Source organism: Charadrius vociferus, unplaced genomic scaffold (genome assembly GCF_000708025.1).
Source record: "Charadrius vociferus isolate BGI_N301 unplaced genomic scaffold, ASM70802v2 scaffold49, whole genome shotgun sequence".
In the NCBI taxonomy this organism is placed as follows: domain Eukaryota; kingdom Metazoa; phylum Chordata; class Aves; order Charadriiformes; family Charadriidae; genus Charadrius; species Charadrius vociferus.
Window position 1 is genome coordinate 4,907,481 of NW_009661375.1, and position 21,705 is coordinate 4,929,185.

At 38.4% G+C, this 21,705-nt stretch overlaps 1 protein-coding gene across 1 annotated transcript; it reads right to left on the reverse strand.

The window, feature by feature from the left end:
- Positions 1-372: 372 nt before the first annotated feature.
- On the reverse strand, positions 373-19,461 carry DLGAP5 (discs, large (Drosophila) homolog-associated protein 5). Its single transcript, XM_009893911.1, has 18 exons — positions 19,210-19,461; positions 17,721-17,929; positions 17,151-17,243; positions 16,098-16,182; positions 13,903-14,004; positions 12,651-12,721; positions 10,666-10,961; positions 10,134-10,255; positions 9,921-10,050; positions 9,441-9,526; positions 8,672-8,832; positions 7,081-7,173; positions 5,341-5,560; positions 3,977-4,226; positions 3,580-3,628; positions 2,046-2,214; positions 1,543-1,592; positions 373-495 (listed from the first exon to the last, which is right to left on the reverse strand). Exons 1-18 carry the CDS (start codon positions 19,448-19,450, stop codon positions 373-375), a joined length of 2,550 nt encoding a protein of 849 aa, XP_009892213.1. The 5' UTR covers positions 19,451-19,461.
- Between the last annotated feature and the right edge of the window lie 2,244 nt (positions 19,462-21,705).

Below are 21,705 nucleotides of genomic sequence, written 5' to 3' on the forward strand. Positions count from 1 at the left end.
TCATGAGGTAAGCAAGGTCAGGAACAGAAAAGTTTAAAGATTAATAGTTTTATAGCTCGACATAGACAGGAAGTACATGAAATTATACAAAAATAAAAATATTGCAGGTTGTAGTAAGAATATGCAATCATCAGATACAGCAGGTAAAACCAAACACTCCGCTACTAATATACAGCGGTACTTACGGTGCATAATGAATGACTGCACCGTAAAACCTTACAAAATATTTTAATAAGTTCTACTACAAAATACTACAGGTATTCATTCACTCAGAACACAGTTCAAAAGTAGCAGAGCGTATTCCAGATATTCTCTGTGGGCTTTTTTTTTTTTTCGTTAATATATTACACATTCTGAATTTCCAGTCACTCTTCATTTTTCCCCAGAGGGTGAAAGGGGAGAAAATACAATAAGGTCACTGAATGCTTCAGCTGCTGCAAACTTCTGGGCTTGGCTCTTGACGGGAGTGAAGGGAAGCTCAGCATCCAGCATTGGCTGTGGGAGAAAACAGAGCGGGAAGTTAAGTGTTTGAGGAACAATTATCCACTCTGCAAAACACCGCTGCAACGAGACACGAAATAAGCTAAAAAGCAAATTCCCCTTTCTCTGATGACATCTGTATAAACACCAGACCAACAGTGGTTACTGACATGCTCACTCACGTATGTCAGGTGCCTGCCTACTTCAGAGGCCACTGAAATGTAGGACAAAAACGAGCAGAAAATGCTTTTGCCAAGGGAACAGGAGAAGCATGCCACGCTCTTGCCTCTCACTCAGCACTGTGGGCACATGGCGGTGCTCAAATAAGCAAAGCACCACTCTGTCAGGCAGATCTGAAACCTGCAGAGATTCTGTAGATATACAGAGTATGTTAAGATGTGCTTGCTTATATACGACACGGTTGCAAAGCAACAGCCACAGTTCAAAATCACATACCCCTGTAAGTACCATGACTTTCCTAAGTGAAATTTTGCAAGTTTCCAAACATAAAATAAGATGTGAATCTGCGGTCCATTTCAAGCAGTAACTCATATTTTAAATATAAGAGGACTTTTCACATGAGACCAAAGAAACTGTACACCCCAGTTCTTGCAACAATTTGCAAGTTTTTGCACACCTGCTTCTCCCTGTTCTTCCAGCTCTGAAAGATAAAAGTGCAAGAAAAAAGGGATGGGACAGACCTAGAAAACTCCAAGAAGAAAGTGGAAGGAGAAGGCTGGGCCATTCCTCATGGTAGTAAATATTTACAAGGAAATCTACCAGAAACATAATTTAAAGGATCAATCTGATAGAAATCAGACATTATTCTGTTACAAATGTTTGATTGATCCTACGCTCATCATATGCGATAAGGAGTATCAGTGTGAGCCCGAGCAGGGAGATGGGAATTGGGGCTTATATTTAGAGTAAGTTATATGAACTGGCTTGGTAACTTCTTCTAGAGTTTAATTTACTTCGTGCAGTAACTGATTCCGTAGGAAAGGTTAACAGTACTGGAACACGCAGACTGCCTTACTCAAATAAACCTGAAGGTCAACTTACCGTATCAACAGGATTTCTGCCCATGGATGTCAAAACACTACATGAAACATCTGAAAAATAATAATTCATTTTTTGAAAGGTTAGTGTGATGCTGCCAAAGCTGAAAAAACAGTATTGCTTTCTGCATTTACTGAAAAAAAAAAGAAGCCAACCCAAACCCTAAACTGTCTGTATGTACTTCTTGTACTGTACCTTTTATATTAGCTTTCCTCCTTCATATAAACTGTCTGTATTTACTTCTTGTACTTCAAGCCTTTTATATTAGCTTTCCTCCTTCATATATAACATGGAAACTATACAGAAAAATCTGAGGGGCACTGTTTTCTCATGTGCAACGTGTCATACCAGCTGAAGCGGGTTTCGTTAACAGCATACACAGATTAACCAAGCTACAATGATGGTGATTTCAAAGAGCAATATTTAGATTATCATAAACCTTTAGAATAATTGTAAGGCCCCAGCAATACCACACAAACGATACGAAGCAGCTTTAAGGTATTCACCTGTCTGATGTATTTGGGGTTCTTCAGAATGAGCAAAGTCAGTCTCTGTGCAGGTCTCCTCCTCTGGACTGCACATGACAATATCTTGTCCCTGCTGTTCTGCAGCAGATAGTTCCATCTCTTCCATGCCATCCATTACTTTTAATTCACTGCTAGAGTTCTCCAGCACCTGAAAAAGAGGAATTTTCACTGTTCCTAGTCCTCTGAGAAGCTAAAATTTCTGCAGTAGCTACATTTGCCTCCCAGAGAGCCAAAGGGAAGCATCAGTGAAATCAGGCAGACATGAGGCAGCACCTACGATGCCAAGATATCTTCTTGTTTTCTGTTTTGCCTGCAATAAAAAGAAGTTTGTCAGCTTTTGACGCAGAAAGCACAAAGGTGAAAAGGCAACCAGGACATTGAAGGGATGTGAGTTTACGGAAACTCGTTATGTCAAACCGAACCCATACACGTGCAGTTTTTATAGACAACCCAGGAGAGGTGAGGTTTGAACTCCAGACGCTGCCCAAAGGACAGGCAGGACAAGGCTCACAGCTTAACACAGCGATCCATTTCACATTAAGTATTTCCCAACCACCCTTGTCAGCTTGATAATCTCTTAGAGAGTAATAAAGGAAGTCCTTCCACATGAAAGAAGATTTTGAACTTAAGGTGCCAAAAACGTTCTGAGGATGTTCTCTAATGAGACTTCACCTCAAGGAAAACCTATCAGCAATACTGAAAGGTAAAGATTACCACAGTTTTCTCCAGAGAGCGACATCACCAACAAGCAATATCTCACTTGACAGGGAAAGGATGAAGTAAAAGGCATAAGAACAAATTAGTAACCGAGAGTATTATTATTTTTTAATATATATTATATATACAGGGAGGTGGGGGGAGGAAACGACTGCTGCAGTCATGCACAGATCCAAGCAGTAACAAATAAAATTAAGATATTCCATTTCCAGTGAAAGGTACTAAAGGGTGATTAACTGCAAAGCACTGGCTTTCCCTGAATAGCACAGTACCATCTAAACTATGGAGGCCACATTCCTGTTTTTTTAAGGCTTCTCAAACATAGGGATGACACCCAAGTCCTCAGACATTTCAGGGTATGGATTTCTGAACTCTGATACTCGTATTAATAAGACTGCTCTTGCCATACCTTTAAACAGTATCATGAGGACCCAGAGAGCTAAATACTACTGTTGCCTTTCATCATGGTGCCCAAATGCAAGAGCATTTAAAATAAAAAAAATATCACACCAGAAAACAGGTAGCGGACTTTAAAGGAACATTGCTTGTCCAAGTGACAAGTGTCAGAATACAGCAGCCACCAAAAGATAGCCCCCGAAGAGCAAGACAAGGTCCCCAAACCGCAGCAGTCCCTATCTGTGCTCCCACTGAGAAGGAAAAAGCACCAGCCTGAGGAATACAGAAGACACCTCAATGAGGATTTTATCAGAAATCCAAGTGTCTGGGGCTAATAAAAAGAACTTTTTTTTCTTGTTAATAATAAATAACATTTAAAGCACATAAATGCGTGACTTACCTTAGCTCCCCCTGCTGTGCCAGCAACAGGACTGTGTTCTACAGAAATGCTGAAAGAGAGAAAGAGAGACCAAAATGTTTCCATTCTTCTCAATCACCTTCAATCAGCTTTTGACTTACCCAATGATCTTATAATTTGTTCTGCAATTACGCTTCCTTCTTTGGCATAGATGAGTTATATCGAATTTTCTGGGTGCAAACAAACTTCTACCCCAGCAGCAAAATTACATTTGGGCAAAGCTCTTAACATTTGCTCGAGGGAATGAAAAGACACGAGGACTTTGCAACCCTTTATCACAGTCAAATTAGAAGGTACATTTAATGGGTATTAATTCTTTCAGTTAAAACTAGAAAACTCTTTGTACGAAGCTGATTAAAAGCTGCCTTAACATGTCTACCTTTCTTCAAGAAAATCACCAGGGAGTTCTTCCAGTGGGGGAGTTTTTCCAGTGGGAGATGGATGCATTTTCAAATTCTGTGCTGGGTGGAAGCCTTTGAGCACTGGTGTTGCTTGTTTTGCAGCTGTATCCTCAGGGTTACGAAGCACAGAAGGAACACTCTGAAGCAAAGCTCTACTGGATGATCTTGGAGTTGCCTGTTTTTCAGAAGCCCGCTGGGAAGATCTGCGAGGTGTCTTTGAAAGCAAGCCTGAAAAAAGCGTGTTTAATGTTTCGTTACCACAGCAGTTTCCAGAAGATGAACTGAACTGTTTGTTTGGATTCTAGCTAGGAACACTATTGCTTTCTGCTTGCAGAATTGTCTTACACAAATATTATACTGAAATCTTCTATACACTGCAAGAAGAAATAGAAAAAAGGTGACAACAGTAGGTCAATAAGTTACAAAACTACCATAACTCCAGCTAAGCAATTTAGTAATGACTCTCCCTTCACAAAGAACCCAAAATAGTGAGACTTGCTGTTCTGATTGAAAAGTCCATCTGGTGAAAGCTGCCATTAATTTCCATCTTTCACATTAGATAATTTAAATAGAATTAATATTACACAGATTCAGAATTGATTCTTATACCAGATTCTCTGCTAGAACTCGCTTAAACCCAGTGTTGCTCAAAGCTTTTCAGAAGGTCTCCTCCACTAACAAGAGGCATATGAAAAAACTGCTGGTCTTGTGATAAGGAAAGAGATCTACATAAAGAAAAAAAAAAACAAACTGGGAAATTCAGTCAACTTACGAGCTAGAAATGGGAGAGAAACGGAATGGCTCCCAAAGAATCAAGGATTACTGAAAATACTGGTTTCACAGAGATTGCAATAAGATACCGAAAATAAAGTTGTGTTTTGAGCATCTGCTCAAAAAAAAAATATCTAATAAACAGCTTTTACAGCATACTGACATTATGTTACAAACTTGTTGAACATGAATACAGATTACAGGCATACTTTATTTGCAGCTTTGAAGACAGCACTGCGAGAGATTTAGTTTAAAAAAAAAAAATTGCAATTCCTGTCTTAAAAAGAGAGGACATTAGCCTGCACTGACATTGAACGGGTTCACCAGTTAGGTCTGGGAACTCTCAGATTAAAACTTCATTGTTAAACACATGCTGAAAAAAACACAAGCCAGCCACTTCTACCTCTCTGTCCAAGCAGAGCTTTCATGCTGCCATAATCAATCAAATCAGTACATTCATGTAGAACGGTTTACTTTGGAGCCCTGACGTAATTAACCACGAGTTCAAATATTGTGTCCAGTACTAAAGTTGTAGCCATTGCAAACAGCCTAATTCCTCTCCTTCACCCACCTGCAAAGGCTTTCACAGGGCTTTCAATTCTGAAAAATCCAGCATCAAAAACCACTTTTTCTACTTCTGGTACTTTCTCCTGATGTGTACAATCAGCAGCTCCGTCCTCCTTCATTTTATCCCTCATAGCTGCTTTTATAGCAGCAAGCCGGTTTCGGGCAGCAGTTCTTCCAGCCGCTCCCAGCTTTGGTTTAGACACTCCATTTGGAAGAGTCTTTTTCTGAAATTGTAAGAAAGTTTAGGTCACATCTGGCAGCTTTGGACAGAAGCAATTGCACAGGTACATCTACACAGCTGGTGGTCATGCAGAGAGACAGCACCAGGCAACAGACATGCTGGAGACAAGGTGTCCGTTCATCTCCCAAATCTCTTGGCCTGCCATTCAGCTATTAGGGTTAGTTTGGGATAACAATATTAAGGATTTTTCACATTAAGTCTGCAGTTCAGAAATACTCAGTACAGCTTTCTTCTAACAAATCCAGTTAACATTTCTTAAAACAGTGGGATACAGGGACTCCTAGTGGCAGGGAGTTAAAGTAACCGCAGGACAGACACCAGTGAAATCTCTCCCAGCATTCAATTTTTCAAAGGAAGTTTTGTGTCTTGTACCATCTGTAGGGTCCTGACATTTATGGGCAGCTCACACAGACTATATTCCCTCCAGTTTCATAGAATCATAGAATGGTTTAGGTTGGAAAGGACCTTGAAGATCATCAAGTTCCAACCCCCTGCCATGGGCAGGGACACCTCCCACCAGACCACGTTGCCCAAGGCCACATCCAGCCTGGCCTTGAACACCTCCAGGGATGAGGCCTCAACAACCTCTCTGGGCAACCTGGGCCAGTGCCTTACAAGCCTCAAAGTGAAAACCTTCTTCCTAATGTTTAATCTAAACCTGCTCTCTTCCAGTTTACATCCATTTCCCCTGGTCCTGTCACTACATGCCCTAGTAAAAAGTCCTTCCCCAGCTCTCCTGTAGGCCCCCTTTCCTGTGCCTGGAGTTTCTTACCGACCTTTGTATTGTTTTTATGATTAGTTGAGCAGTCTCAAGGAACTGAATGGAGTTTAGGCAATGTGAATATGAGTTGATGTTCAGTCATTGGAAGCAATTATATATTCCAAATCAAAGAGTAGATAAAACAGCTTACGTTAAAGCTTATTTTGCAATAAGCGATAACTTATTTTGGATAGTATGAGATCCATTTATGCTTAGAGAATGAGTAGTTCAATGCAACCCATGGTGCTGTCTTAAATGGGACACCATTATAATTTAGCACTCAAGGCCCAAAACTAGCAGTCGCTGCCAAACTCCTGTGTAGTTTCCTTTTCCATTAAGTCAGTGCCAATACCAGTGGCCCAGTAAAAATATTCTACATCTGACAGGTAAGCCACTCTCCTAAATTTAATAGGCTTGCCTTACTAGCAAAGAGTCCAATGACTCCGAAAGCATCATTGTTAATTCTTAGTTGTAATCTTCCCAGCCAAAAGAGGCAACTAACATTACAAACACCAACTAAGGCAAGTGCACATGGGAGATGCGAGGGAGAAGGGTGCACCTTGAGAGGAATTTCACTGAACTTTTAAACATTAACATCTAAAGAAGCCAGATAAGTAGGGCTTTAGAAGGAGCTGCCGTTTAAGAAGAGTACTCATTACTGCAGCTTACTAGTTATTTTAGATATCTCAACACACTGTTGCATCATGATTCCTTAGTAGACAGGCTTTAGGGGCTATTCATACCTTGACAATTGCTTTGCTTGGGACATCAAGTGGTTGCCACTCGTTGTCTTGAAGCTTCTTCAGATTATCAAATTTTTTATTCACATCTTCTATCTATCGGAAATCCCAGAAAAGTCACGGCTAAATTTTCAAGACTTACCAAATTTACAATAGAACAGAGTTTCATAAAATCAGGTAACAAATTTAAGCATAGTTATAGAAGTACTTCAACCAATATTCAGTATCAAACATTCTCATACAGTTGACATGAAGGTTACACTAACACACACAAGCTTCACATTAGACAAGACTGGTCTCATTTCTGTAGTTTAAAGATTAGTAGGGGAGGGATAGAATCATTCAATACAGATTTAACATCTAAAGGGAAGGAGCTGGTTTACAACCTGTCCTTGTGCTGAACTTAAGCACTTTGACAACGGCTGCATTTAAGGAATGCAAAAGAACACATTGCATAATAGTCTTTATGCCAAAAAAGCATGAGTCTTCCATTATGTAGGAAACACATCATACAAGATTGTTTACTCTTTTAAACCGCTGGCCTGAACAGCTTCCTGATGCAGTCTGTGCTTGTTCGCGACCAACTAGCTCTGCACCATTACCTCCTCCCTGACTGACACTCACAACAGCCGTGTTCTCCTTAGGCTTTGTGATGGAGACACTTGCCTCATCTGCTAGTAAGGCCACACAAGGCTTACTTATGCACAGCAGACCCGTCACTGAAGTGACAAGTCCTTTACATCCTCCCTGAAACTCAGAGGACACAAACAAACAAAAAAAAAACCCAACAAATGCAAAAAGGGGCAGAGTTAGCAATCCTGCCACTCCAAGTTTATCTAAGGGAAGAGGTGGAGATGCTCAGGAGAAATTTGAACTGCTCCCAGACACGTAGTAAGCATAGGTAAACCCTGTTTTTCAAGTTACTGGTTCTAGCAAAGTTCTCCTCAAATAGCTGATGTATAAGGAGGTGAAACCCTTACGCTTTCTGGAAGGAATTAAAAACCTATGTCTAGGGCTTTAACAATAAATCCGTCTTTGCATATGATTTAACTAGTTACAAGACCCTTTGTTGAATGCTGATTTACAAATACTGTCGAGAGCCATCTTGATAATTTAGAATATTATCTTTCGTTCTGAAACCAATGGAAGCACCAACAGAGAGAGATAAAGGTTTTTACCACCTAAGCTCACCCTTAAATAAGGTTATTGTAGTTTCTGCGTTATTCTCATACTGAAGCCTGGAAACCCTACTTTTCAGGTGAGGTCCAGGAATTTTGGTCCAGGTAGACATTGTGACTGTATCCTGACTCCAAAACAGAATAAGATTTGACTACATGCCTTCATTCCAGAGAAACACAAGATACAGAGGCAACAAGAAGACACAAGAGATAAACAGGTCCATGAATTATAAATTGGAGTATACCGGCTGGCACTATTCACTATCAGTAAGTGTTAAACAAAGACTTGACTTTTTTATTAAAAAAATATAGTACCAGAATCTGAATGTTCAAAACACAAAAGAATAGTTTCAAATCCATTGCTCATGAATAACCTCATCAACTTTATTCTAGTAGGTTAATATGCAAGTACATACCTGAAAATTAACCATGTCCCAAAATCCATCTAAGTCTGCACACGTTGTTTCTTTTTCACCCCGTTTAAATTCACAATTATCCACCAGTCCTTCAAACTGTTTAAACCTTTCTGCTATGAGCAGTCTTGTCTGACCAATTGTGGTGCGAATAAGATCTTTAGCTGATAGCAACAAGAAAACAATAACGAAAGTACATATTTGAATAATCCATTGTTTCCCCAATTGATTTAAATAAATATTTGAAGAGTCTGGAATTTGTTTATTGATCACACTATGTTCACCTATTGGAGATCTGCAATACAATTCAGATGGAACACACCTATGCATTGAACTGCTCTAAACTTGCTTCTTTAAAAAAAAATACGTTACTATCTCTTTAAGATAAGCATTGATGAGTCATCTTCATTTTCCCAGGTAAGGACACTTATTCTGCATTAAAATCAGCTTGGTTAAAGGGCATACATTTAAATATACTTAAAACTGACAACAGAAAAACTATTTCTACGTGCACTTTGTTCACTTTAGTGTCAACCACTATCACATCAAGTACTACATGGAAGTTTTAGTATCAGAAGATGAAGCACACCTTTTCGTCTTGAGTCAGATACTAAAACTTGTATTCGATGAAGTCTAGAATTGTGTTGTACAGGGTGCTATTTTGCAAATATAGAATCATAGAATTATAAATATATTCAGATACACACACTTCCCTCCATCCCCTTCAGTTACCATAACACCCTTTCTACTGCCTATTACAGTTTAGTCTTACCATCCTCTGGGATGTCCAGCTCAAATTTTCCATCCCACTGGAGACACTGAGACATCAGCCTCTCTGTCTCAGACCGAAGAATATTTCTAAAAATAAAGGGAGAGCGAAAAAAAATAAGGTTTTGGAGAATATTCTAACTGCTGTCACTGCTTGTGGCTGTTAATGATTATCCTTTTGCTTTCAGAGAAGGTACACTGTCTTTGAGAGGAAGCCATTAGACTTAAGTTTGCTGACTAGCTGAGATGCAATTTCTTTTCTACTGCTTTCAAGTTTGTGTTCCTTAGGATAAGATGTTAGTCTCCAAAATTTTATATTCTTCACTTGCACTAAAAATACAAAAGAGAAGATGGGAATGTGTGCCTACTCAGGTCGCTGCTGACAGACACCAACCATCATAAGTTAATCTTTACAAGATGTCTCGTAAGTGGTGTTAAGGACCTCTGAACAGACAACAGGGAAGTGAAACAAACAAACACAAACCTGAAATAAGGCACATCGTGCTCTTCCTCTCTTACATCATCTAACTTCATTTCAAGCTCTGTTAAATCTGTAGAGACAGGAATTGTTTCATTTGATCCCTGAATGGAGGTTTTCTCATCTGCTTCACGTGCTGAAAAATAAAGAAGGTGTTTATTCAGAATCTGGTGAAAAACTAAAAACATTAGAACAATCAACTAGATGTGAACTTCCTACCTAGTTCTCCCTTCAAATTTGTAGTGGTTTGCTGTTCTTGAACGCCTTTACCAGCAGGTGAAACTTGACTTTTAAAATTAGGCTCTTGTGCCTTAGTTCCACTGGATTTTTCAGTTATATTACTAGAAACAAACAAAAAGTACATTTAAAGTTTAAACACATTGAGAAACTGACATCCAATACAGCCAGATACACAAACATGCCCCATTTGGTAGGCTCTCTTACATTCAACACTACAGAATGCAAGCAATTCCTATTAAAATTAATAAATTCGTGTATAGATATGTATGGCACAAGTCCACAATATACGAAGCTGCTTTACTTTAAAGCATAGACAGGATTATAGATTATACAGCTTGCTTTGCTGTTGTATTAAGTCCACATTTGATTAAGCAGTGATAAACCACATTCAGGTGTTTCAACACCACAACAGTTTGTTACACAGGGAATCTCTCTATAGAAAGATGATGTTTTCTGTATCATCACAGAGATTTTTCACTTGCATTTTAAGGCCATTAGAAGAAAATCTTACACTGGAGATTTTGAAAAATCCCAGAAGGCATCTGGTGTCAAAAATGCATTTGCCCTAGAAGGAGTCATGGGTGTAACTTTATAGGTTGCTAATCCATTTAATGGCTGAAACACAAAGTTTTGAGGTGCAAAAGAGCGTGTTCTGGGTCTCCCCGGAGCAGAATTGTTTTTGTCTTCCACTGAGGTTTGTTCCTGTTGAAGTTCTACTGACACTGAATGTTTAGAATCAGCTGCAGAATCTTCCATCACTGGGTCCAGTTGAGCATTTTCACCCACTTCATGTCTAGAAGGAATTACCTGCAACAGCACAAATAGACAAAGCGAACGCTACACTACATTATCAGAGTGTTTACTGTAGGCATGGGCTGAATTACAACATGACTGTCTGAAAGCCATCAGGAAGGGAACAGTTTCAGGTCAGTCGCTCTCTACAATACTACACATGGTACAGAAGTCATGATTTACCAATAAGCCCAGCTGGTTTTGACATCTGCGAATCACTAGCAACAGGGAAAGCACTTCCCTGTGAGGAATGCAACAACCCACTGAAGGGGCTGAAGTAGCAGAACACCTCATCTACCAAAACAGTAATTAAAATCAGCAAACGTTTACTCACTGCTAGAAAAAAAAAAAAAATGCTGTAAGGTGATAAGAGCAGAGTTACTGGCTCCAAATCCAACCAGGCCTGTTGAATAATCATAGTTTATACACATACTGTAATCCAAGACCAGAAGAACAAGCAAAACCAAGCTGATAACTGAGGAATGTGGCCCAAGACAAGGAGAATACAAGTGCAGTTAGGACAACAGAATGTTCAAAGAGGAGAAAAAGTTAATCAATACGTTGAGTCCACATTCCTATGAGATGAGAGACTAGATACGCGTTCTGTAGGACTTTCCGAGATACCTGTACGGAGAAGCTGTTAGCTCAAACCAGCCAAAAGAGCTCAGAATGTTTTTTCAGAAAATATGCATCTTCAGTCCACTGGAAGTCTTGTTAGAATTTAGATATCCCTGCTTGGAATGCAAGCCTTGAATTCAACTTTTAACACACTTGGAATGAGATGACTGGGGTTACAGCAAGAGTTCACCAACTGGCAGCACAAAGCAACGCCTGCCTGTGAAGAGATACTTACCTAAGCGAAGATAAAGTGCCTCTCACCTCCTGTCAGTGTTTGTGCGTGACTGCACCAGTTTTAAGAGAATACTAGAGCACCGCTGCAGTTATGGAAACTGGAGTGGAGATGGAAGGTGTGAGGCAGACATGAGGCGAGAGGGAATAGTGGAGTGCAAAGAAGAAAAGTCATCGATGGTTCTTGCACAGGACCGTCAGCACATGAACGCATACGCAAATCATTTAGGAAACTGAGTTGGAGGGCTACAAGGAATTCACATACTGCTGTCTCTATAGAGCGGTAGAAAAGTTCTGTTATAGCAGTGACACTAAGAACCCCAATGACTGGCTTTAATTATGAGAAAACATGTCTACCTTGCAGAGATATTTCCAGCTTTATTTTTGGATGGTTCAAAACCTAAAAATACATTTATTTCTTAGCTTCTAGAGTCTCATATCCTTAACTCAGCAGGAAAAGGACACATTCAGAGGATGTTTCAAAAAGGAACAAACTGCACAAAATTTACAAACACTACATAAAAACAGCAAACTGAGTAGGCCTTTTTTTTTTTAACTAGTTGAACATCAGACATAAGATACACCACCTAACAACTTCTTGTCTAATATAAGTCATTGTCGAGATCTTGAGTAGTAATCATCATCCATATAAGCAAACTAAATTTGATCTTATTTTTTAAAATATGGCAATATAAATACATACAATTTCTTCCCAAAAATTCTAGCTTATTAGTGAACTTTTATTACTTCTATGCTTGAACACAACTTATATTTGAGCTATAATTACACTACCATTTGTTATTGGCTCTTAAATCAGTTTTATTACTTTTCCATTTCCAACATTAAATGACCCACCTCTGTGATGTCAGGTTTGACTGCTTTCTTCTGCTTTCCTGCATTCGCTGTCTTTCTCTGTGACTGGTTGCCTAGAATGACAGAAACCCCCAAAGGTCAAAAAGGCATCTGATTAAGATGATCTTTCACCAAAAGATTGCCATAAAAGTCCCGTGGCTAAAGATAGGGAGAGACTGTTTTGTTTCTTGAGTGGGAGGTAGCTAGAGGGCAGACACCAAATTGCAAAAGTTCATTCAAAAGAAAACCTGGCCTAGGATTTAACATCCTATTAAGATATCTATCACCAAGAAAAGAAAACAGATTCGTGAAGTCATTAATCTTTAGATGTTGTCATTTGCTAAAAATAAAAGTAATCTTACTTCCTGAAAGGCTGAAGAGATAAGTGCGCAGCCAAATTGAGGCCAGATTTTTAATTTCGGTGTGGTATAGGATTTCTATGGGCGAGTTGAAACCAATAGTAGCGCAGTTGTGCTTTTAGCCTAGGGGTTAAATTCTGTCACATACAATACAAGGGAGAGTCTAAAACATTCTAGAGAATCCCGAGAACAAGAATATATACTAAAAATCTCCCTTTCGGTATCCATCGTATTCCCCCATTCTAGTAAATTCTAGTAAACAGAGAAACATGGATGAAGATAAATTCTGGACCTGAAGAATCTTCTCTCCTCCAGAGGTATCTGTTCCTGATCACAGACGTAATAATCATTTGTCCTTCAACAGTGATACACCAAATTGGCAAATCTTTACCAGTTCTGGTTTTGTTCTTTGAGTTTATAATTACCATATGGATATTGATGCTCCACACTGATGGATTTTATGGGAAACAGTCCAATGTTGGTTTCAACATCTCGATTTAAATATTGCAATAGAGTTCCAGATGCGAGTCTAAGTGGTAAGTGTTTAGTCCTTTTCTTACATGACAATTTGGCATGATTTACATGCAGTCTATCTATCCAAAGGAGACAGTTACACAGCAGTATGTAGTGTGCTAAGACAGTTCAGAACAAGCTGATCTGTATCTCTACAGCACAACAGAGTGCCTGAGATATAATTGAGATCCTAAAGACAACAGAGCTGTCTCAGTGTATCATTTGACAGTGAGTCTCACAGCAACAGCATATAAATGTACATATGTTGTTTCCAGTGCTCCCTTACCCATACTAAACAGTATCTCTTTACAGCGCACTATTCCAAATACTTAAATATCAGGCCTGAGCTACACAAGCAGGACTATATTCGCTGCCTCACTTACCAGGAGGAGCAGCAGCAGCTGTTTTCAGCATCTGCCTAGCTGCAGAGGAGGCTGCTCTGGTGGTTCTGACATTTGAGGTTGTCTGGACCGCAGTCTGCAACACTGTAAGAAATGTTAATTCCAGAGATTTTAAAGTCCAATAAGAAGCTGCATTCAAACAATATAATTGAAAGTTTGTTTTGTAGAAATCAGAAGAGTGCACTGGCAATTATTAGTTGGATTAGCTGCACAGAATCAATGTTTGGGTTTGGTTTTTTTTTTGGCAGTTCAGTGCAAGTAGTGCTAAACATGGACAGCTCAGTTTTGTCTGAAGGATCGTGATTGAAGATGGTTTTGTTGTACAGTAGTATCTCCAGGACCTAATAACATCAAGGTACCAGTGTGCTAGACGCCACGTACAAAGCTTAAGGAACCCTTCTCAATGTCCCCTGCAGAGTCAACATCATCCCCATTTTGCAGCTGAAGCTTTCTGGAATAATAACTTGCCATGGTTATTTGCACAGCTGGAAGGTTAAGCAAACCATCTGTATAACAGTCATTGCCTGATCATTATATTAAAGTATTCTAAGGTCTGAATTTAATGTAATCTAATAAAGTGTTCTTAAAATTAAGAGGAATTCCACCTGACATTTATAAAATATGACTCAAGTCCATGCACTGTATTACACATCTTAATAATTTTCATCTTTGTGTTTTAGTACTGGTTTTAATTTCCTTCAAAAAATGATAGCATTCTCCTGCACAGAAAAATTTAACAGGAGCTCTTTATTTCATACCCTCCCTTTCTACCTCTGCCTGGATCTATTATCCCCACTTAGTTACTGTTAATGCCATTTGTGTTTTTGATGTCATTGGAGCTTCCACAGAATTGCAGATTGACAAGTTGGGGAAAAAAATTACTAAATAAATAACTACAACATTTGATTTATCCAAACATTCACTTCCCCAACATTTTTATACGAGTGTTAAAATACATACAAGATATATTCTTGATTCAGCAAAAAGCCTTATCAAGTCTAGTGGATGATAATTTAAAAAAAGTTTTAATTGTTTTATTAAACACCAATAATAACTCTTTTCAGTATTCATTGAAGGTATGACAGAAACTGATTTAAATAAAGGTCTACTGCTTGCTGGTTTAATTAAGTTAGCAATGCGAGAATCATTTCGCTCTGAAATACTAAATATCTTCCATTAACATCAGTATTTCACCTCACTCAGCCTTATCTGCTTAAGGCACGGACATCACTGTGCTATCAGCAAGAATTTCTGATCAAAGGTAATTTACTCCCTTAAACAAAGGTGGCATGGGTCGGGTTTTTTGTGTTTTGTTTTCTTAAAAAACATATACAATTGTCACACAGAAAATCCAATAACTGGACAGATATAGATGGGGCTGTTGTGAAATATGAAAACTAACAAATGACAAGTACAATCTTATAAGAAGACAATCACACATTTACTCAGTTGCATGAGTGCATCGCAAGTTCAGTGTCCTATCTCCCAGATTAAATATATATGCTAATGTGCTTTACCAGAAGGCTGTTCTGTTCCCAACCTTTTCAATGCTGAGTTACACAAGTAGTTTTATTTAGAGACCACAGATAATATCATATCTGTGGATAGACAGAAGACTTCACTGAAAATATTTACAGCTGATTCAATCAGCTATTTTCCGGGTTACCCACAATACCAAGGAAAACCCATATTTTACTTCTATCACCTATTCTTCACCTGGAAAGATGAAGTCACATGCTCTTTGGTAATAGCAGCAGCTACTACATGTGATATTATTCTTAGAGACAAACAGGAAGCTCTGCACAGCTCCAAATGCTGAAGCAGCAGCCATGCAATTCTGCCTACTGACCTTCTTCTTTTCCCTCTCCTAGGGTGCATAATCAGTAACCAGGATGGCGTTAAGTATCCTGCATTCCATTTTCCCAGCCTATAAAGGCAACAAGTACATGCAATACCCAGAGACTTGATAATCTGCCAGATGCTGCCCTTGTCACAGTTGGTAGGAATAGCTGTCCTAAAAACTCCTCCTTGTTTCCTACACCCAAAAGTATACTGGGGATCTCTCCCAAAGATGTTCCTTGCCTCCCTCCCATAATGTCCCAACTACTGACTGAGAAAAAAAACAAACCAGCAGCATCCTTTCAGATTCAGATGTAGGGATCATACTACTTTCATACCTTTCTTCTTTTCAGCTGCTTTCTCTGTATTCATCTGTTTACGTCCAGCTTGTGTAGGGTGCACGCTACGCCCATTGGCACAGACCTACAAGAGAATATTTTTTGTGAAGTATCAGCTTTCCAGAAACAAAGCAGCCTAATTTCTTTCCTCATCTTTCTATCCTAGGCTGTAGTAAAACAAATGGTCAAATAATTTGGCACAAAGGGTTTTAAAAAGTAAAGAGAAATTAAAATGAGCTGTTTAAGTTATCCTTAGACATGTGTTAACAAGCGTTATCCAGCTAATTTAGAATTTGTCAGAAAAAGAATGAAGAAAAATATTTAAGAAACAGTTTCAGTTTACTATGAAACTAGGTGCCAACTACTGCTGCATCTCAGTACATATTACAAGTTTTAAAAACCAGATTTCAGAAAAGAAATCAATATTAACTTAGCTATCCTTTTGTAAAGTTATGACTGGAAAGCCTTTAAATGCATTCAAGTTTTGTAAGGCAAGATTGCTAGATTCAAAATATAGCTTTTACAGCTTTACTGCTGGTGAAATTCCTCAAAAAACCCTACTTTTTTATTCAAGTAATAGCACAAGGGACTGCCAAGCTTCACAGTAAAATACGCCAACATTGACGTGATTTTTGAGTGAAGGAACTGACACTTTATAATCTGCGTTCGTGACAGACTTTCTGCATTCAAGATTCCCCAAGTACAAAGTACATAAAATTCAACCTCACTACTACCTCTCCTCTACTACAGTATACTCTACAGTCCTTGCTGACTACAATATTTTGTATTGAAAAACTGACCCGGAAGATCTGTGCATTTTCTTCTGTTTGTACTGACCTAATCAAAGTCTCTGTAGTTCAGTTCAGCACGTTGTTCAACCCAGCATAATATGGTCTATCAGCTTGCTGAAAGCTTTTCTGATCTAATTTGTCTTTCTCACCAGGGAAACCCCCTTCAAGACAGCACTCAACTTGTCAGCATGAGTTATGGTCTGAAGGATAATTGCATCGTTTTCTCTAAATGTATATGCTGAAGTTTATATAAAAAACAAACCGTAGCATGCTTAGATGCAGTTGGTATCACAGTTTTTTCTTCTTGGTTCTTGGCCTTTGATCGAGTAATCCTCCCAGAGTAAGCAGGAGCTGCCTGGAAACATCCGCAAGGAAACAAGAGTTAATATATTCCTTTTCCCTGCCCTGCCACTGTTAGAGTGAGCAAGAAGCCCAAGTGTGAAAAGCAATACACCCGTGAAAAATGGGTCAAGTGTGTAATTTGAAAAGCTTTCAAAGTCAAGTGGCCTAAATAGGAACAAGTTACCAGTTCTAAAATAAGTTAGACGATTCATTCGTGGCTGAATCATTCCAGTTTTTGAAGTGAGGACATAGTCATAAATACAAAAATCAACATATCATTACTATGTATAGTACTATTTCCAGCTTTGTTTTTTTTTAAAAAAGAGCCAACTTACTCCCTTATTGTTCCTTATTATAAAATAAATATTTGTAAAGTGTTTACAAAATAAACTGTTTATTTGGAATAACAGACAATTTTGTATATAAATAGACATTTTAATATCGTACACTATGTATTCTTCATCGAGAGATTTAATATTACTCTTATTACCTTCTCTCTTGGCTTCACTATCACTGGTTCCTCAGGTACAAGTGAAAGAAATCCAGGTGCAGTCGGTCTATATAACCCAACTTTAAACACACCCTTTTTTGCTTTCTCTCTCTGCTCTCTCAGTTTTCGAAGTTCCTTTTCTTCTTTATAGCGCTGGAGCATTTCCTTGCGTTCATTAATTCTCTTGGTGGCTGCATCTGTAGATTGTTCTGAAGCAAAGATGGCAGACAGACATGTCATAAAATCTTAAAGATATTTTTCGGCCAACAATAAGCAAGTCAGAAAATTTCAAAAAACTTTTTGATGATAGAAGGGGAACATGCTAAGTCTGTCCAGAAGACTGTCTGGAATCTGTGCCTGCAAGTTTCAGTTAAAATCTTACAATGCAAATACATGTAATTTATTAGCTTGCTAAAAGCTTAAATTCTCTTAATTGTTTTAACCCTTCCCACTAAAACAGTATTCAATGGTAAATTTCAACTTGAAATACATCTCCCCATATCTGCACCTGAGGAATACTGTAAATTCATATCCATTTTACAGCATACAAGCTGTTCCTGCAAGGTTACTAATATTAAAGTTAACACTTTAACTACTTATTTAGTTTATTTGTATCAGTTTCTCTATTCAAACACATGTAATGTCATTGAAAGCTGAAGTCTAGGTCAGCTTTCGATACCAAAGTCTGCCTCAGGCTGAGAATAAATGAGGTAGAAGTTACACAAAAGAATAAAACCTTAAGATGACGCCAAACTTGAATTACATGTCTATCTGAAAAATTAGTATCTACTTAAAGTAAAAATTTATGGAAGATAATCACGATATAAATTTCTTAAATTTCATATTTGATATGATTACATAGGGATTGCACTCCTTCCTCCAATAGTCTTCTGCTATCACAATACTGAAGCTGAAAATATTTCTAAAAAAAAATAATGTTAATGTTTTAAAAGATTATGCAGTATTCAGAATTCAGTATATATGCAGGCACTAGTTTCAGGGGGGAAAGAGAAGTCATTAAAAACAAGCAATTTTTAAAATAAAATTATACCATGTATTTACCCATTTATAATTACATATACCCTATTATAATATACAATTACCCATTTCTAAGCGTACTTTAAGCACATGACAGATGCCAGTTATATGCTAGATAAGATTTTAGATCAGGATTTTTCACTTCTTGAATGACAAAGCAATTAAGAGACTTCCCATTGAATATTAATAGCAAAATGCACTCTTCCTCTAGCTGCTGCAGACAAATCAGAGCAAAGCCTCATTCATACCACTGAAGCAGTACGGAGGATAAAGCTGTAATAAGACTTCATTTTCCTGATTTTCTTAACAGTTAGAACTTGTAGTCATTGTTTTTTAAATCTTAAAGCTTTTCTTCAAATTAAAACGTTGACCACAATTGGGTTCCTGTAATAGTGTTACTAAAAGGCATTTTTAAAAAATTAAAAAAGCTTTATAACCAGACTTTACTTACTCTGTTTCACACTGCTGTTCTCCTGAGGGCACATATCACTTGTCTCATTTAGCTGAGAAATTCCCCTCTCTTTTGGGAGCTGAACATTGACATCTGCCAATCCAAACTGTCTGCCCTTTTCAAACAACTTGTGTCTGTTCTCCTTTTGAAGCATTGATTTTCTGCGAGCAACTTTTGCTCTGAGGGTTTCTGTACTCAAATCCTTTTTGTATCGACTGGCAAACTGGGAGGTAGCAGCCATCTTGATGACCCTAGACAAAAATCATCATGATTAGGAAAAAAGCTGTCATGTTTTGGTTTGCCCTTTTCGTTACAGTTTACATGGTAGGAACAAAGAAAGCTCCAGCTTCTTCATTTCTGTATGTGTACCAGAGAAAATGCAAATGACAATTTCACTAGTGAGTCTTCATTATTTCACTTTATTTTATGCATTCAAGGGGATAGTTTGCTTGTTAATGGTCAACAAGTCTGACACAGAATTAAGTAGGGGACGCTGCGTCACTGCCAGGGATTGTCCTGCTGGTCTGTTTTCAACACAGATGTTTTTCATGTTAAGGAGACAAGCAAGTAAATGACAGGGTTGTAGGACAATACTTGGAAGCGACATTGCCACTGAGCATTTAGATTATACCCTATCTGATGGCAAGGCATTTTTGTCGTGCATCAGAGTACTTGGCACCATTTCCCAATTGAGTTTCCAGGATGCAACTGCAATACAATAGCGTTTATTTCGAGCAGGATTTCTCCCTACTTTTTTAGCCTGAGGAAGACCTAGTACAAACGTCAGTTGGTCTGTACGTGCTGTGCTAACCGCAATGTAAAAAGCTCCATCCCCTGCATCCCGCTGAAGCCGGTCTCGTCCAGGGTTTTCATGCTTTCTTCCCAGAGAGAGATCAGGACCAGTTCTTGCAATTGGTCTTCCTCTGCCACCTCAAGCAGGGTCTTTTAGAAATCTCATCTTCCATTACTCATAGAAAACAGCTTTACAGTAAGGAAGGTGATAAAGCTAAACTAAATAGCCATGACTCATTCATTGACCTGTACATTGGCCATTTACCGAGGTTCTTAATTTCAAAACTGCAAGCTTTGATCAAGGTAAAGGAATCATCAGTGAACTGGACTGAAAAGATCAGCCTTGACTACCGGTGTAGAGGATTTCTTAAAGTCAATCTCCTACCCTTCCATTTGCTATTAAAAGCCAAAAACACCACCAGCAGCCTAACAGAAAACCCCAAATGTTAGAAGAAAAAGACTACAGAAATAAATATAAATTTAGTCTTAAGCTGGATATACTTATGGAAAAAGCAAGCAAGGAAAGAACCTGAGCTACCATAAGAAGGAATACAAAGTCTGTTCAGATACCACCACTGCTGTCAGTGGCAGCTCCTTGCATCCCAGTTCATGGCAGTATTCATGTACCGAGTAACTTGCACAGCACCAACAGTACCTGCACAACCATCTGGAAGTGCTTAGAATAGATACTGGAGATAGCATATGAGTCAGAAATCTAAATGGGTATATGTCACTTCTTTTTCCCCCAATACGTTCAGTGCTGCAGGAGAGCAAAGCGATCAATGGAAGCGTAAACGAGCAAATGGGAATCAAAAGCTAAGCTCAGCTTAAAGCACTCAAATCAGAGACTGAGTCTCAGAGACTCTTCTACAGAATCCTGGAAGAGCTGGTGCATGTCAGTGCCACCTGATTTGTGAACATCTTGTCTTTCATCCTGCATCTCACATTCCAATTTTCAGAAATTGATTAAAGATGCCAGTTAATTAGTAATGATTGCAAATTATTAGACTAACTCTACGGTAGTTCAGAGGTCATATTTGCCTTGCTTTACATTTAAGTGATTAAGGAAGGTTAATTCACGAGCATCTCCAATAATCACCTTTGAACTGATCTTGCCAGTAATTCCCACAGTGTTACAAAAAGCCATGAAAAAAAACAGTTAGTGGGAAAAGATCTATACTATCTACTTCCTAGAAGAAGCAGGCTTTTTTTTGAGTCCAGTGGATGAAAATCATTCCTAAAAGCAGCAGCTAGCATCAAGTCTCTATACCCATCCTTCGCGGACTTGCAAGACAAATTCCCTAAATTTACTTTAAACATGTTCTTTAAATACAGCAACAGTCCTTTCAGAGTACATGCACAATTTTTTATTCAGTGCCTTGATGGAAGGTAACATATGCTATATCCACAGAATATATATTGTTATCTATTAGGCAAGCTTACAGAAAGCTGCATTTGCCTTACACTGATAAATATTTAACACATTTATATGATTTTTATGCTCTACCTTCTACTTTGAACAGTATTTTCCAGTTATTGCAGTAAAAATCCACTTAAGGCCTCCTCCCATGAACAAGCCTCAAGAGCAAGTGGTCTATCTTTCAATAAGTAATCCTGCAGCAGAATTCATCTGGAACTTGAATAAGGCACATAACGTAAGCAAAAATACAGAGAGAACTTCCCACAAAGGTATTATTAACTCAT